Below are 18,325 nucleotides of genomic sequence, written 5' to 3' on the forward strand. Positions count from 1 at the left end.
ACCCAGCACAGATCCCTCCCTCATGGCCTTGGATGCTGGGGTGAACTAAAGGGTTAGTGACACATGGCTGTCTTGAGCAGAGCAGGTCAGCAAACTCCCCCACAGCCTGTTCCAGGTTGGCTCCTACCATTACTCACATCTGTGCTGTCTTCAGATCTTCACAGTTTTTTTAAGCCCTGGGCAGTGCTCCTTGTCACTTCATATTATGCCAACAGGCTCCACAGCCAGATCAGCATGGTGCTGCCAGGAGATCCCTCCTGCCAGTGCTTGTGTGTAGGCACAGTTGTAGCAAACATTGAGGACATATCTGGATCTCAGCTCACACCCTCTGCAGTGTTTATCACCAGAGAACAGGCAGCTGGAAAAGCTGCTTCACTTCAGGGATCTTTTTGGTTGGAGGTGAGCAAGGGGGAAGGCTACAAGTTCTCTTGGGATAACTTTGTATTGCTGGAGGAGGCTGAGAACCAGATTGAATGGAACTGGCATCTGAATCTGGCAGGTGCGATCATGGCACATATACTTTGCTATGCATTGCTTCCCTGTTAAGAAAATGTTTTATTCTCTACAAACCAGAGCCCAAGTGCAAATTGATGTGGCTGCAGCATGAGCTCAGGGCTGTTATGGTATTGCAGGTGCCCCTCGGGTTCAGGGGCTGAAATAGATACCGTCAAGCAAATACTTATGGTCAGACAAAGTTATTAATGTGAGAAACGGAAATAGTTAAGCTGTGCTGTTGGGTTTCCCCCCCTCCTCTTTGTCAGTGTGGGATTTTGCGCTTGCCGCTTACACAGAAAACCGAGGGAGCGGTTTCGTGTTCCATCCCCGAGTGATGCAACACCCCGCCGGATAACCGCGACGGCGACACGCTGCCAGGGACAGGGGCTCGGCTTTCTGTAAATGTGAGATCGTCACTTGTAGAATGCTGCAAAAGCGGATGCTGTGTGCCCACTACCCCCACTTTCTCTTTTCCTCCTTCTTACCCCGCTTTCCCTTATCTTTTTTCCCTTTTCTCCTTCTTTCACTTCTCCCACCCTTTCGCTTTCCCTTCCCCTCCCTTTTCCCACCCTTTTCCTTCTTTCCTTTTCTCCTGACCCCATTCTCCCTGCCTTTTCCCTCCCTTCCCTCCCTTTTCCTTGATCCCCTTTCTCCTTTCCTCCCGCTCCCCATAACGCAGTGACGGTGGCAGTGCCCAGTGTCCCTCCGCCCCCCCCCGCCCCGGTGTCGGTGCGGAGCCGTTCGCAGCCCGCGGTGCCGGTTCGGCTCTGGGGCATTCCCGGCGGGGCGGGGGCAGCGCCGCTCCGCCCCCGTTCTCCTCGGCCGGCCCTATAAGGGCGGTGGCGGCGGCGGGGCTCGGTCAGAGCCCGTTCCGCCCGGCCCAGCCGCTCCTCGCCCCGGTGTCCTAGCCCAGCCATGCCGCTGCCCCGCGTCCCGCTGCGGGCCCTGCTCCTGCTCGGCCTCCTCCTGCGAGCCGCCGCCGCCGAGTCGGTGAGTTCCGCCGGGACACGGGGAAAGGGGGCAGAGGGGAGGGTCTGCCCCGGCAGCGGAGAGCTCCCGGTGCCGGGGATGGTGGGTGGGTGACCCGCGGGTCTCGGGCCCCACTCGCTGCCAGCCCGAGAGCCGCTGCCTCCGCTGCACCCCGGGCGGTGTTTGCCCTTCTCCGGGGAAATGGAAGGGTGGGAAATAGGGAGACGGCGATAGGGCCGTTCCCCTCCTTCCTCCGGTTCGCTTGGCTCGGGCTCTGGTCCCGCCGGCCGATGCCAAGGCAGCCCGGTGCCGGCCCGGCCGTGCCCGGTGCCGCGCTGTCCCCGCGGCTGTGCCGCTCCTCACGTATCCCGTTGTGCCCCGAGCTCTGCCGTGCTCACGGGACTGGCCGTACAGCTGTGCGGGGCATCCGGCTGCCTGGTGGAACTGCGCTGCTCTCCATTGCAGCTTTAACCTCCAACTTCTGGAAGTCCTTTAATTCTTCTTCTCTTGTGCGTGTGCGGTGGGTTGGATGCTTGCGATGCGTTACAGCACCTGGATAGGCTTTCCAGCCTTACCTGAGTCTGATTGTGCTGGTACCTGGTGTCTCTCTGTGTCTATCAAACCTCGCGTCCGCATAGGAGTGAAGAATGACGCGTTACCTGGAGGGTTTCAAAATCTCTTAAACATATAATGAGGTGAAACATTTTGAACTCATCAAGCTGGCGTATGTGAGGTCTTCGTGGAGAAGCAGAGATCTGGGGTTTCTGGCTTCCCCGCTGTTTGTTTGTTTTTGTGTGTGACCGTCTTGCTGATAATGCAATCAGGGCAGATTCCTCTGTTAGTGTGAAAGAGCTGCTGAGATTAAGGTAACTGCAGGAGATCAGGAGTTCCCAAAGGAGGCTTAATCATTCACATCGATTTGTTTTGGTCTGAAGGCTGGGTGGGCAGATCAGAACTGATAAGGCTCTGCTGCTTTCTAGTAGGGGCACATAGCTGGGGGGTTGCTGAGCAGGAATCTCCCACAGAGAGCATCTGTAGTAATTGTCAACTACTCTCTAAAACCAAGCAGCCCAAATCCACTTTACTCTAATCTGGTGTGTTTATCCCTGCCATTAAGCACGTGAATCGGTCCTTTGGGAACTGGCCCAAACTAGTAGGGCAAACCTTTGGGGCAGACAGCATCTGGAAGTTGCACTGACCATGTTTGGTATGCAATGCAACTTGGTGTCCCTGGGGACTGGACTGGTCTGCAAGCATCGTGTTTCTGCAAAGACAACAAATTTTGCACACGTGTGGTCTTGTATAGAACTTATGTGAAATATTTGTCCGTGTCTTTTAAACTACCTAAGACTGAGTGTATGCTTGAGAAGTAACACTGGCCTGCTAGAAAGCTTAAGCCAAACAAATTGTTTGGGTTACAGGCTGCTGGGGAGGAGACAAGGATGACACACGGTTGGGAGAGTTCTCCTCCCATATTCTCTTTTTTTTTTTAATAGCACAGCCAAAACGTGCAGAGCTGCACAGCATGTGGCTTTTGGTTTTTCTATGTGGGCAGGGTGAAGACAGGTAGCTGTTTCTTAACAAGATGGGGATTGTATTTCTTGTACTTATGTAAGAGCATGGATATTGAGTGATTCGGTGCTTGAATATTTCCCCAAGCCTGTACAAACAAAAAATGCCTTGGCTCTTTTCCCCTTGAGCGGCTTTCTGGTGTAAACGGGATTTCTCCGTGTGAAGCAATCCTGGATGTGTAAGAGGGTGGGGAATATTACTGAAGTGCCTGAGTGTGACGTTGGAGCTCAGGCTGTGGGTGGGTGGGTTGTGTTACAACAGCCCCGCAGCTTTGTGTGAGAACATTGCCTTCTCCCCGTGGGGTTCAGGGGGGCTGGAGCTGATGCCTGATGTCACCAGGTGGTCCCCAGCCCTCTCTGCTTGAGTGCCTTGGAAAGCAAAGGATGTGTGGGCAGGATGCTCCCCTCTGCTATGCAAGGATGGGCTTCCTGCAGAAGATGCTGGGGGGGGGTAGACAGAAAGTCACCAATGCTTCCAAGATGTGAGATCAGTGGAGTTAACAAAGGATGTGAGGTCTGCCTTGTTTGGGCAGAGTGGTGTTGCTGAGCTTTCCCTGTGCATTTAGCATGCAGAGGCGCCCCTGGCAGCACAGGAGGGAAGCAAGGGATATTCCCCCATGGCAGAAGGTGTTCCCTGTGCTGCAGGCTTGGGCTCTGCTGAGTTTGTCTGGGCTGCAGAAGGGCCAAGTGCCCCGAGCTCTGCAGGGCTGTAGCAGTGCTAGTGGGCTGCAGGCTTGTTGCAGTTGTCCTGCTTTTGTGCCTTGAACTATGCAGAAAAACTCTTCTTCGTGCAGCACCACCACATCGTGTTTGTGTGTCCTCAGCAGTACGGAGGAGCACAAATCCAACCCAGAAGCTGCTGGCAGAGGATTGCTCAGGGAGAGGCGGGGGAGGCTTCGTGCTGTTTGTGGGCTCTGTTTGCTGGTTTAAAGCAGTCGTGCTCAGAGGCCTTCTGATTGGCAAAGCTGGTGTCTTGTTGATGATAGCTGTGTTTGGAAAGTAGTGCAGCATTATTAATGTTAAAACCGGTTTGGCTTGTCCTGCTGCCATTGATCCCCGAGGCCTGTTCTTTCTGCTCTTTGCCCAGTTTCTCATCTGTCCCTCCCAATCAAATCAAGACATTGCTATCTGCATGTTTTACTTTATTTTACCTTTACTTGCCATGTTTACATTTGGGGAAAATCTCTGCTTTGCTTCAATCTCCTTGAAACACAGAGCAGCAAAATGACTGAAGCGATGTCCCTTAGCCTTGAAGGGGAAGGGAGCTCATGAGTTCTGGAAGCCAGACATATAACTGTTGGGGTGAAATGACTGTAATATGTAGGAAAAAAACAACTTCTTTAGCACCTTGTACTTGCTTGAATTGCATGCCCAGCTCTTGGGGTGGAGTTCAGGGCTGCACAGTCCCTCCACAGCTGAGCACCTTGGATGTAGAGGTTCCCATGGGTAGGAGCAGCCACCCTGCAGCACTTGGGGCACAGTCAGGGAAACAGCACTGCTGCCCAGCCCTCCTCTGTCCCAAGTGCTGCCAGCTCCCATGCTGGAGAGTGCTTTCCTGTGGTTCAGAGCTTTCCTGAATATCTTATGCAAGAGGCAAATTGGGGCTGAACTTGGTACTTTTCAGAGTTGTGATACCAGAGGCTCATTCACCCTAGAGGTAGAAGTAGAGGCTGTTAGCCAACTTGATTGCTCTCTCCTAAGGTCTTGGTACTTTGAGATCCTGCACAGGCCTGTATCCAGTCCAGCAGCAGGGAAAATGTTTTTCCTATGTGTCTTCCTCTCTTCCTTCCCTTCCAAGCCTCTGTTAATGGCTGTGCTATTGCCTTGAGCTGTTTGAATGCCATGGAGAGGCCATTTGCTCTCAAATGCCTGAACTAGAGCCTAATGTGACCTTGCCATGATTTTCCTGTGGTGTCATACTGCCTTTTCAAAATGCTGGTACCCCACTTCCACCACAAGCTAAAAGCTGCTAACCTGACTTTGCAATTGTTGATGGAGCGGGGTCACCCTGGCTTGTTGCTTAGCATGCAGGCTTCAGCACAGCTCCTACAGCTGCTTTTCCTTCCTTTTTGACTCCTGTTGATGGTAAATGCTCTGTTGGAAATAACATGGTTGCTTGAATCCCCTTGACTCTGGGTTGTGTTTTATTTTGTGTTCAAGTTGTTTTTCCTTAAATCAATGGATTGATGGACTTAACTTTAAAAACTTTTTGATTAGTGATAGTATCTGTACCTGTAAGGATGGCATGGTAGCTGTGGTTCCATGGTCTGTGATGTAAATTACTCGGATTGATTTGTAAGATTGCTTGATTACATTATCGTGGCTCTGTGATCCCACAGAACTCCCCAGCTATCACTTCTGCCAGACTAAATGCAGCATCCATCCTTCAAAACACTTCCTAGCTCTTGAGTTCACATTTATCCTCTTGAGCCTGCACTTAGGTCTTGCAGCTGCATTCTCCCCCTGTACTCAATACGTCCTGTTCCCTTATGCCCTGTAACAACAGCTGGGCTCTGCTGCTTTTGCAGCCTCAAAGGAGAAGCTGATGCAGTTGAAGCGCTACAAAACCGGGGGGGGGGGGACAAACCCCTGCACACGCCTGACCTCCGGGCTGCTGTTGAGGAGCCTGTGTGGCTGTTTGTTTGAGACTTGCTGGAATGCAAATGCTTGAGATTAAGGATTCAAATGATTTGCACTAGAATGAGACTCCTGTGATGAGACTAGGCTTGGTGGCTCTGAATAGATAGAGCAGCCAAGTTAGAGTTTCACTTGTAATAAGCTTCTGCTCTGGGGAGCTGTGAAAGATCCTACACTAACGAGCAGTTAGGGCTGTGCTGCTAGGTTAGTTCAGACTTACATTTTTTTGTCTTTAAACGTGTGCCTGGATGTTTGTCCAGTAAATGCTGGTGGTCAGAGGAGCAGCTCTGCTGTGTGTTGCCCTGTCTTGCAGCAGTCATGCTGTGACTCAGGTTTCTGGCACTTGGCTTGGCATGCCAGCTCCTGAGGACACTGCTGTCACCCTCTGAGTAAAGGCACTGGCCCCTTACCCAAAGCAGTGACTCAGACTAATGGGGCACTGCGGCACAGAGGTGGATTTTTTTTTTTTTCGGGGCTAGAAAAGGGATGACAGGCAAAACTGGCACTGCTGCTTGGCACCCGGTCTGTGCTGCCCTTGGCACCGAGCGCCTTTGCTGCTGCCTCCTGTTTAATCTGGTTGTGGCTTTGGTGGGCAGAAAAGCTGTCGGGCTCTGACATGTGACTGCTGCCAGCGGCTGAGTTGGTGTTGGTAAAGACAAATCAGAAAATGGCCCTGTCTTGAGCAGCTGTAACTTGCTCTAGCAGCTCCGTGGCTCCTTCATTTTCAGGCAGATAGTGTTGGAAACAAGAGTTGCATGGGAGGGAGGAAAGCAGCAGTATTATCTGAATGACTGAAAGCATTCAAAGCAAGCTAAAGGAGCATAAAGTCTCAGAAGAGGGGGTTGAATACTTAATCCTGAATCTGGAGAAAATGTCAGCGTAGGAGGGGAAAGCACGCAAGATGTAGCTGCGTCCCTCTCAATTTCAGAATGCTGGCTAACTTGAAAATTGTGCTTCCTGTAAAAGTCTTTAGTTTTGCTGGAAGTATGCACTCTTGTCAGTTTTATCCTTAAAGCCTTTGAAGCTGAGGCTCTGCTTATGAAATGCCAAGAGGCTGTTGTTAGACAAATTATTGGGATAACTTAAAAATCAAAGCAGCTAATTAAAATCTCAGGGAGACACTCCTTGGGGCAGGAAGGAGACTGGGAGACCCATAGCACTGTTACCCAAGAAGCTGGTCTTATGTCAACCAAAACCACGGCTGCTGCTTGCTTAATCAAATCTTATTCTGTCAGGGAAAGCAAAGCCTTCCATGGGAAGGATTTCTCTCTTGGATGTTGCTCTACCTTACCTGCTGAGGGAAAAAGGTATCTTCATCATGGTTCCTCTAAAACTGTCAAACTTGAGTACAAAGAGATGTGGCCTTGTCCCACTTAGCTTGCTGCAGGCTCCTGCCCATTAGCTGCTGTTACAGTCAAAATAGAACAATAAAAAGCAGTGCTAATGTGCATTAATGACTGTGAAAGTGCTTGGAGTTGCACTGAAGTAACCTGCACAGCACAGTAGCCAGAAATCTCTGAGCAGAAGGCGGAGTGACTGAGAGGACAGGAGAGGAGTGTGGCTGGAAGGAATGCAGCAGGTGTGATGCTGTGCTGGCCTAGAGAGGAGTGAGACCTATAGGTGGAGGGGCAGATCCTGACTGGTGTGGTGCTAGGAGGGTGGCAGAAGCTGCTTTAGTGGGCTAATGTCCTGCTTTAAAAAACAGAGAAGCTTCTACTCTCCTCCAAATGGAAATACAGCCTTTACTGATGTCAGGAGCTTTTGCTTGGAAGATTCTGTTCCCCAGCGAGGTAAATATTTATTGCAAATCCACAGTGTGCAGTGGAGCAGAGTCTGGAGCCAGGATCTTGCAGGAGACTGTTTACGCGCGGGCTGTTCTTGGCGCTAATTCCAAATTTCCTGAGGCTGAGTACGAGGAGCTGGTCCTGCGTGTTGGTTACTCACAGACTTGCTCGTCCAGCCGAGCGTGGGCTCTGCTGCGCCAGGGAAGGAGTGACCCAAACAAAAGCTGGGTCCCTCTGCTCTGGCTGTGACAGACGTGCTCAGGGGAGGGCTGGAAAACTGCTGCTGGATGCTCACCCTCTGCTCAGAGAGGGGAAGGAGCCTGCCTTGGGAGTTCAGAGCCCTCAGAGGGAGGAAAATGCTTCTGGAAGTGACAGATTTCCTGAAGTACAGCTGCATTATCCCGAACAGCACGCGCTGTGTCTGCTGCTCTCTGGCCCCAAGCCAAGCCAGAAGTAGGCAATGTCATTGTGAAGAAACAAACCAAAAAACCCCCACCAAACCTCATGCACTGAAAACCCAGCCTCTGGTGCTGCGGCTAGCCAGGAAAATCCCTGCTGTTGAAATGTTTGTTTGTATAAATGCTCACAGGGGTGTATGGCTGATAGCGTAGCAGCAGCACTCCAGTGGTTTGAGTGCTTCTGTGCCGATAACTTCCTCTGCTGCTGTTCCTTGCTGGCACCTTTGCCAGCAGAGCAAGGCTTGAAATAGCATAACTGTGCTGGCAGAGCTCAGCTGCCTGGGCTAAGCCTAAATCTTTGGGCTACTACTTCTGATTAGATTAAAACGGATCGTGGGAGGGAAGCATTTGTAGGGCGCAGCATTGGGAATCTTGACTGTACAAACAGGCTGAGATTAGCTGCATGGTGAGCCAGATAGCAAGGGCACTCTTTGAAGTTGGGTGTCTGCCTGGCTTAATTTTGCTAATGCTCTGGCATGAGGGAGCATAAAGATCCCAAAAATGCACGTCACACATTTCTTGCCAAGTGGAAATTCTGCTTGTGTGCGTGTTCAGGGAAGCATTGAGGTGTAGCTGTATTCTAGGAAAGGGCAGTGAGGGCAGACCTCTTCTTCCTGGCATGAGGGGGAGGTGTGACATGTGAAATATCCCAAGTCTGAAGTGTCAGCATGAAAAATCATCCTTGATGGAAAAGCTGTTTTGCTGGGGCATTTATATCCTTTTTTTCTTCCACGGACAAGGGTGCAGTAGAAGCATTTATTACAGACTAGGGCAACTCAGAGTGAGCTGTGAGCTGGAAAAACTGTGAATTCCTTTTTTACGCTTGAACAGAATTTTTCCAGCTTCTGAGCTGAGCTCTGGACAATCAAGCACATGAATTACTTATGATTAGGTTTGTAAATACAATAAAAATATATAATCGCTTTATGAACTAGGTGTGTATCATGGCCTGTGACCGGGAGAGCCCTTCAGGGTTGTGAAATGTCTCTGTCACAGTTGTTTTCCTCTTGAGTCACATGAGAGCTGCTTTTTCCTCCTGTAGTTTTCCTCCAAACTTTCTTCACTTGCTTCAGGGCAATGCAGATGGATACACAACCATCTGCAATTGCCTGCTGAGCTTTATCTCTCTGAGCTGGAGTGGGAAGTGTGGTCATCTCCTTCCCGCTCGGGCTCTGGAGCTTGGATTCGAGTGTTCAGAGCAGCTATTTTGCCACCATTGCAATAAACCTATTCCAGCATGGGCCTTTCTGGCAGAGGACTCTATCTTCATGGCTTTGCTCTTGGCTGATAATCAGGCAAAAGCAGTTAAACAAGAGTTCATTCCTTTTTATCTCTCTGCGCTCTTGCAGCGTGGCCAGTGTACGATGTGGGCTGGAGGGAACAGGCTGTGTGTAAGCTCAAAGGTAGCTGAGGTTTGACTTTGTAAGTGCAAGGAAGCCTATTTGGAGCAGTCGGGGCCTGGGAGGATTCATCCCTGCTGCACCCGTGACAGCGACTGGCTCTCCGGAGCCCGGGATTACAGTGGAGTTGTCACGGGGATTGTGGCTGTGCTGCCGCATGAGCCCCCGGGAGAGCTGCTTGTGGTGACACGGCTTAAAGAATCACACGGGGAATGGGGCTGGGATGGGGCTGGCATAGGGCTGGATGTGCCCTTCTGCACGTGGGCTGTGAGTGTGAGCACACACACAGGAGATGGAGACCTGCAGGGACAGGGACTGAGCAGGCTTCCCTGAACTCACCTCCAGTAAGTGGTGCTCTAACCAGCTGAACAGTTCCCCAGCCTGCATGTTGTTTTTGCTGACTTATTAAACAAAACCCTTTTGTTGTTACTGAGAACAATTTAAAAAAATATTCTTTCCCCCTCTTTGGTAAGAGGCACGGACTGCAGTACTGGTGCTGTCTGCAAGCCCTGGTGTGTACTCCACTCTGATTTCTCCCTTAGTCCTCAGAGTGTCATGGATTTACCTTTATGGGTCACTGTGGTGGGAGTGCTGGCCAGTGGCTGTCAGAGGAGATGGGCAAGGGTGGCTGTGGCCCTGCTCTAAGTCTGCTTGGAAACTGTTGAGCAAAGGTAGTATTTAACTACGTCTGGAAGCCTCAGGTGATCTTGTCATGCAACTAAATGCAAACATATGCCTGGACGGGACGTGTTTAACTTTTGTCCCTTAGCACAAAGGCCAGTGCGGGCTGTGTGTGCTGAAAGTTATGTGGGACAGAGTGACCAGAAATAGGTGGTAAAATGATACCTCCAGGCATGGTCACAAGGAGCTGGCACAAGTGGATTTTTGTATTATTTTACTGTGGCTGATGTGTTAAGGGAGTTAGGTGTGACTTCAGTTGAAATGTTGATATTTGCTTTGCTCTCAGGACTAAAATGACTTTTATGTGCTTATTTTCTTCTCCCTTACACAGAGCTGAAGTATGGAGTGAGGGAAGGGAGTGAAGGGTGTTTTGGGTGGGAATAAGAGCCTTCCCTTACTTGTCTGGAAGGAGCTGCCTCTGCTGGAAGCTCATGTCACTTCTAATAAGTTTTTTTTAATGCTTATTCAGATGGGAAGATAGAGCAGTCTTTGCCTGTTGTTGCTGCACACCTCCCTCCTGTGGAGATAGCTCTGTTTGGTGTTTCACACTGGCTGAGCTGCCCTGTTTTCAGTGCTCTGTGGCTCATCTGCTTTTGGGGAGCTGTTGGGGCTTCAAGGGGGTGAGCTCATTCTTAACACCTGCTCTTTCACATGCTTGGCATGAGCTTTAAAACCTTCCTGGTTTGTGGGTTCCTGCAAGAGCTGGGTGGAAGTGAACTGTATGGAAATCCCCTCTTGGGCTCACTGGTTTACAGAGCTCTGCATCCTTGCAGCTGCTCACGTTGTCCAGGAGCCTTTCCTGGTTATGCTGATAGTTGTGCATTGTGGTGCTGTGAGGTGACATCTGTCTGTGACAGCACAGGATCTGGGGAGGATGTTTTGTATATTGCTGCTTGCTGCAGTGAAATGAGGTGTTCTGTACGACTGGCCCTGAGTGCAGAGCACCTGAGAAGCCCTGGGAGCAGCTCACACCTACCTGTCCCTGCAGGCTACACAGACTTAGCAGGTCTGTGCCTCTGCCCTCTTCTGCCACCTCCCAGGCTGGCCCAGCTCCATGTGCTTTTGTCTAGGGAAGGTTGACTTTCACCTTGCTCCTGTTTACTCCCAGGTTTATGTACACAGTGCTGGGGAGGGAGACCAGGAGCAAGCGCTGGGTCTCCATGCCAAAATTATAAACTTGATAAAGGGCTCTGTACACTGTGAATGTCCCAGTCCCTGCAGGTCTGACTCCCTTTGCAGCTTGCTGGCTTTGACCCTTCAAAGGAGCTTTTAATGAACTCTTGTGTTTGATCAGAGACAAGGGACAGCTGTAAAAGCCAGTTCCATGTCTGGAAAACTTTGTCTCTGCCCCAAAACATAATTGTTTTTTTTTTTTGGAATGGATTTGCAAAGGCTGTAGTGAGGACATGTAGGCTGGGGCAGGTGAGCTGCCTGCATTTGTTATTTCCCAGAACTTGGCTGGGGAAATTCACACATTGCACAGAAACTTTACTTGTTGCCTCAATAAACAGCTGATCTTGCTTTGAGAAGAGGTGAGTGGTGTTCTGGGGCTATAAGGAAAGACCCCAGGAGCACAAAATGGAGTGGAATGGGTTAGGGATGGAGCACAGCAGGGCTGCCTGGGGTCCCAGGGTGCTATTCCTGTGCCTCCACTGAGCAAAGAGTGTCTGGCTTCATCCAGCAGTGCAGCCTGTTTCAAAACACGAGGCCTCTGTGCCCAGCTTTTCCAGGAATGACACTCGCAGTTCACGTGCCTGACATGGTTGTTGTTTGGCAGGGAATAAACTCTTATTTATTTATTTTTTTTTTGCCACTGGCAGGCAGGAAAAGCTTCTGCTCCTCAGCACGCTGTATAATCTCCCTTTGTGCTTACTGGGGATAAAGCTGCTTAACGTGAGGAAGAAATCATTGAACTAGACTCCTGCAGCAAAGGTTGATTCCCGTTCAGACCCCTCCTAGAGAGGAGCATATTGATGGTAGGACTCTACTTCAGCTGCCAGGGTGAGGTGGGGCTGTGCACCCAGCTCTCCCTGCAGGTCCCTGGCTGGCTCCAGTGGGGATAGCAGGTGGTGGGAAGCAGGCTCTGAGCAGTGCCCTTCTCCAGCTGGCATTTGCAGGAGGTGTTAAGCTGGCTGTGGCCAGGAATGACTTGGCAAGGGCTGACCATCCTCTTGTGGCCATCTCGGAGATTTTTTCCTCTTGGCTGCAGCCTGAAAGCCCAGAGGAGGTGTGGGCACCTTCTGTGGTGCCCCTTCACCAAGCAGCAGAGCTGCAAGGAGGACTGCCTGCTCTTGGAAAAGGATGTACTTACTTTAAACAATACTCCAGGGAGGTCTTCATGTGGTACTTGGGAAACCCAAAGCTCTTGCTTTTAAGTCCTGTGAAGGTGCCTGTGTGCCCTCTCACAGGTGTGTATGCAAGGAATGTGCCTGTCCCAGATCTGCCCTCTGAAAGCAGTGAGCACTGCTTTCCAGTGTTAACTCTTTCCAGCCTGCCCGTGCCCCAGCTCCCAGGCAAGGCCTGCTTCCTAGAAGTACATGCCTTGAAACCTGGACAGTAATTGTGGAGGTGCCCATCAGCCCTCTTACTTTTCTGTCGGATGAACCTGTAATGTGAGGCCACTGCCCACAAGAAAAGTTTCCTGTACTGTTTGAGAGGTTCTTGCGGCTCCCGGGAACTTCCCCATCCTTGCTCAAGAGGATGATGAAGAATGAGTTCAGGGAACGCTCCCACATAATCTTATTTATGCTTGTGAGTCAGTAATTTCCTTGTTATGTGCCCTGCTGGTAAACACTGTCTGTCCTGATTTAACTAAGGTTTTTTTGATAGCCAGACCTGGTGTGTTGCACAGTGCACTAATCACTGTGGCTGTGTGCCACCACTCAGCTGGTGACTGGGCTGATCTGATAAGGCCAGTGGGCTTTCCAGCCACCCTGAGGCTTAAAGCTGGGTTTTCTTGAGCTGCTCTTGCTTGGACATTCCTGGCTGTGACTCATGGTGAAGTACAGGGTGAGCTGGCACCGGGGTGTGGCTCAGCACAGGACTTGCCAACATCCATCTCTGCCCTGTGCAGGATTCTTTGGATCTGCAGCAAACGTGCTCCCCAGCCCCAAGGGTTGGGTTCTTCCTGCCCCTCGATGAAATGGCCAGAATCTGCCCTGAGAACAACTACTGCATGCTGGCAAGCAGTTTCTATTGCAGGGCTGGCTTTGGCTGGGTTTTGAATATCTTGAAATGGATTTGCCTTGGAGCAAGTGATCCGTAATGTTAGGAATGCCTGATTCCAGGCTGGGAGATGATTCCTTTCCTCCCAGCCCCCTTCCCAGCATCTAGTGCCAGGCTTGGCATAGCAGAGAGCGGGTCTGGGAGGAGAACTGGCCTCAGCACTTCATGGCCTCTGGGCTTTTCATCTGATTATCCTGTAGCGGAGTTGCTGGGGAAACCAAAAAATGCCTCAATAAGCAAGGAAAAGCACATCCAGTGCCGCTGCTCCTGGTGCAAAATGAGAAACATCTTGTGCTTGTTCGTGGAAAATCCTGTATGCCAGTGGGCTGGGGATGGGGCTGGGAGCAGGGCTGGGGCTGTGGGCAGAGGCAGCTGACACATGGCTCGTGGCTGGTTGTTTACCTTGGTTAGAGATGGATGGCGGATGTAATTCCTCACCTCTGGGCTGTGGGGTGGGCCACACCTGGCCAGGTGAGCAGGAGGGCTGAGCCCAGCTGCTCAGGGCTTGGTGGTGCTGCCATGCAGCTCTAAGTGTCCCCACCAGTTTTCTGATCATCCTCACCCCAGTGAAGCTGTAGCCTGGTAAGTTTGTACATCGAGAAAAACCCTCGATGTACAGAACTGTGGAATGCTCTTCTGAGTAGACAAAACCTTTGTCGGGACTTCCCAGTTGTCCTGTGAGGACAGCACAAAAGAATGTTGTCAGCTTAGCCCCCAGCTAAGGGACCCGTTCATCTGCACTGTGCCCCTTGCCTTGGGGGAAGGGGTTGAGTCCCCCTCCGTCCTGATAATTTCATGTCTGTGGAAGCATCTGGAATCTGTGGGGTGGTGTTGAGCAACCCCAAAGCTCATACCTGTGGTACCCTCACTGGCCTGGCCCGAGGACTGTGGGGCAAGGAAGAATAATTCTGGGAAGTTGCATAACTTTGAGGGCAGGAGATTTGGGCTTGTGGCTCCTTGAAGGTCCAAGTGCAAATGAGCTCTGGTGTGCAAATTGCCATTGTGGCCAAACAGCTGATATCTGGGAGGCTCTCCAGCTTTTGTGCTGTAACTGCACTCCTTGGGCCTTTGGATCCTGGAGATATTTTATGTTTGTTTGTTTGTTTACATGCTTTTTAAAAAGGTGATGCAGGGGAAGCTCTTCCTTCAGGCAAGTCATTATTGATAGCCAGCGCTCTTGAACTCAGTCTGTATTGCACTGCAGTTCAGCTGAACTGACAGACCAGCTTTTTACCCTTGGGTGGTAAAATAGACTTGTTCTCAGTATAAAGACTGAGGAACTGCTTTGGCATGGCTTTGATACTATGCAAAAAACTGACCTACATGTGACAGGCTTTTTTCTGGGGAATAACAAGTCCTTCCAAAGTCTCCCCTGTCATAAACTGAAGGTAACTGCTTTTCCAAATGCTTTGCCACAAACTTCTGACCAAGTTCCTGTCATGGTGTTTTCACCCTGTGTGTTCAGGTGAACCTCTTTTAATCTGTAGTCCTCAGGAAATTCCCCTCCCAGACTGGCTCTCACTTCTGTTCTGAGAAATTCTAGGGAAATTCAGCTGATAAAGAGAATACTTTTGGTGGAGAGGGAGTTCAACATTTAATGTTTTTCTGGTGGAAGTGATATGGTGAGGCTCTGAGCCTTCTGTGAAATGCTTCTGGAGAGTTGTCTCCTATTTAACATGTCTCCACCCCATTTACAGGTGAGAGAAACTGAAACCATGGATGCTGGATGGCTTGACTACCCTGCCTCTGGAGACTTGCCAGATGATGAAGATATTGGTGAATTCAGGCCTTATTTAACCACTGATGGGTTAGATATAGATGAGACATCTGGGTCAGGAGGTAAGTGGGGAAGTAGATCTCCCTCAGCTGTTGCTGTGAAATTTTTCAGCACTAGCCTTTGAGTGATGGGCTAAATCACAGCCAGAGCTCCAGAGGAACCACAGTGTCATGTGGAGATGAAAACTGTGACTTTTAGTCACTCAGATGAGAACAGTGAAAGTAGTGGTGCTATGATGTTGAATCACTCAGGGAGGATAGATGAAGTCCAGCCAAGCTTGTCTTGCTGCAAATGAAAAGCCCTTGTACTGGCTGGATCTTTTTCCTGTTGAACTCCAAAGAACTGCTAAGAAACCTTAAGAAAAACAATCTATTGTTGAGGCAATGTTAAAAGGCTTAAAGTTATTATCACACTTGAGGCCAAACAAGGTAAAGGACTAACTGGTGTTCAAGTGAACTCTCTGTGACATGCAAAGCTCCCTGCCCAAACCAGTTTCTGTAGCTCTGTGTCCCTTTATGTGAACGTTTGTTCTCTCCAAGTAAGAGAGCAAATGCTGAAATCGGTGCCTGACGTGTTTGGGCAGATCAGGAGGGTTGGTGAAGGATCCTTTAGGGATGGGCAGTGGGAGCAGTGCCCTCCATTGGCATTATCTTGTAAACTATGGCACACCTGCTCTGCAGGGGCCAATGGGTCCAGCTGAAGATCCCTCCCATTGGAGAGGTGTTGGTTTCAAGATTGCATGCAGTGGTCTTGTGCAATCCAAGTCATTAAATGGTAAATAGTACTAATAGATAAGAGGGAATTGTAGAGGACAAGAGTCCTAGATAATGTGCAGTTGCTGGTATTGCAGGAAGTACCTGAATTCTGTAGAAACAGTGTGTTATGAGACAAAAACTTGAGAGCCTTTGTTATTTTTTTTGCCCCTTCTGCAGACTACCCAGACTCTGAAGATGGCTTGTATCTGACCACCATGGATTCCCCTGTGGTAGGTATTGCCCTAGTGTGGTAGTTAAGCAGCATGTAGCTCCTCTGGTCTGTCTGTGCAACTTTCTGAACATCCCCCCACCTACAAGATGTGGCATCAAGACAAATCCACCTGCATGAGCAGGCACAGTGTACTTGTAATGCACTGAGCAAACTTTCTATGCCCTGCACACCCTCCTGGTTTCAGCTCTGGGTAGGCTGGGTGCTGCTTGCTAACGGGTGTGGTTTGTCTGTGTTCTGTAGATATCTGACAACTATATCCCTGGAGATACTGGAAGAAAGATAGAAGGTGAGAAGGAAAACGCAATGGTGGACAATGAAATCATTCCAGACAAAGCTGTACCTGTCGAAGAGAACCTGTCCAACAAGATCTCCATGGCAAGCACAGCCAACAGCAGCATCTTTGAAAGAACAGAAGTCCTTACAGGTAATACTCCACCTTGTCCTGGTAAATCATTAATACTGAAAGTCAAAATGGCTTCTGTTGTTCCCTGTTTCTCTGGGGAGCAGCTCCCTGCTGATGGGGAATGAGTTGTTTTACCTCTGTGGCTACCTGTAGCAGGGTGGCTTCTGCCTCCCAGTCCCTAAGCAACAGCACAGCAGAGCCTGCTGCTGTCTTTGCTGGGATAAACAGCTTGTTTTTGAGCTTGCCAGCTGACTGTTGGCTTAACTCATGTGGCAGCTGCTCTGCACCCAGATACTGCCTCAACAAGAGGCATCTCTGGCCATAAAGCAGTGACATCATAGACTTTCATATCAAATACAGGCATCTTTCCTTCCAACTTCTGCCCAAGTTCCCCCTTTTCTGAGCTTTGCCGGGAGCCAAGCAACCCCTCTAAGGGATTGCAACACACGGGCAGCTGTAGGAATCTGAGTACCAATGTCCAGAGCAAAACCAAGTGACTGCCTTGCCCTCAGCGTGTGGGACAGGTCTGTCTCCAGCCTATTGCTGATTCAGGCACTTGGCCTGATGGTCCAAGTATAAACCCAAGCCCTTGGAGCTGATCTGCAGCCATCCTCCCAGTCAGAGAAGAAATTGGAAGAGTGGATTGCAAAACTGTGTAGCAAAGAAGCTGTTTTAGTGCAAGGAATAGGTGTCACAACAAGGGGTAAACGTCAATGAAGTCTTGTGATCACCCTTTCTGTGAGGAGAGAGGAAACCTTAGTGGGTTTGTGCAGGTTTGTGAGTTTTGGTTGTTGGGGTTTTCTGGTGTGGTTTGTTTTTTCCTTTTTTTGAGGGAAGTGGTGTTGGTAATTGGATGTTGATGAATTGAAATGCAGAGTTCCCCAGGGTGTGCTCACACAGGTAGTTAACAAAACATTCAGATTGAGCTGTACCCTTTTCTTGTGGGTTGTTGTGGTCGTTTTTTGGGTGGGGTTTTCTTCTTTTGTCTCTCTACAAGGAGAACATAATCTTGTCAACATTTCTTTTTTGGATTTAACTGGAATATTAGCTCAAATTGGTTAATGTGGAACATGTGATTGTTCTGTGGTTGGACTGGAAGCAATCCTGGCCTTTCCCAGTAAAATCTGCTGTTGCTGAAAGTGCCAGCACATACAGCGACAGGCACATGGACCCTGCAGGCAGCTCTGGGGGCTGCTGCTCTTGGAGCAGATTTTGTGATGTCACTGGTGGTGTGGAGTTGTCCAAGACTTATTCCAGCCTCTCTTTCCTCCCCAGCTCTCATCGCAGGAGGAGCAGTGGGTCTCCTGTTCGCCATCTTCCTGATCCTGCTCTTGGTCTATCGCATGAAGAAAAAGGATGAGGGCAGTTACGACCTGGGGAAGAAACCCATCTACAAGAAAGCCCCCACAAATGAGTTCTATGCCTAAAGCTCAGCAGCACCTTGTACCCATCAAGGGACAGACAGACTGTATGGAAACACTGTGCCCTCAGATGAGATGTGCTGAAAAATGCTTTTTATTTTTTGGATTGAATTTCAAAGTGACTTTGAGAAAAAACAAACTTCCTTCGTGACCCTTCCCATCCTGCTCAGCTAACAAGGGCCCAATGAAATACAAAGAGTCTGAAAAAAAAAAACCTCAGTGTATTTTTTTTTCTAAGTTAGTGTAAAAAGAATAAAGATGCCAAATTTTCTGCTTGGTTTTATAGAGGGTATATAAACACAAACCAGACTGTATGGAAGCAAACACCATGTGTTTGCATCCAGCATGCTGTGCTGGGATTGGCTGCTTCTGTAGAAGATGGCTTTTTTTATAAATCTTGCTACTAGATGTCTTGCAGCAGGCTGTTGATGTGAAGCATTTTTGTGGAGAACTATTTATGAATCTCTTACACTACAGATAATGTTGCCTTATCTGGGAGTAAAAGGCCCACAAGGGC

The 18,325-nt window shown here is 49.7% G+C and overlaps 1 protein-coding gene across 1 annotated transcript; it reads left to right on the forward strand.

Annotated features, from left to right (window-relative positions):
• The first annotated feature begins 1,410 nt into the window (after positions 1 to 1,410).
• SDC4 (syndecan 4) lies at positions 1,411 to 18,103 on the forward strand. The gene is made up of 5 exons (XM_062505332.1): positions 1,411 to 1,485; positions 14,918 to 15,059; positions 15,930 to 15,982; positions 16,225 to 16,408; positions 17,663 to 18,103. Exons 1-5 carry the CDS (start codon positions 1,411 to 1,413, stop codon positions 17,812 to 17,814), a joined length of 606 nt encoding a protein of 201 aa, XP_062361316.1. The 3' UTR covers positions 17,815 to 18,103.
• Positions 18,104 to 18,325: the final 222 nt, after the last annotated feature.

This window comes from Cinclus cinclus, chromosome 18 (assembly GCF_963662255.1).
Source record: "Cinclus cinclus chromosome 18, bCinCin1.1, whole genome shotgun sequence".
NCBI classification, from domain to species: Eukaryota; Metazoa; Chordata; class Aves; order Passeriformes; family Cinclidae; genus Cinclus; species Cinclus cinclus.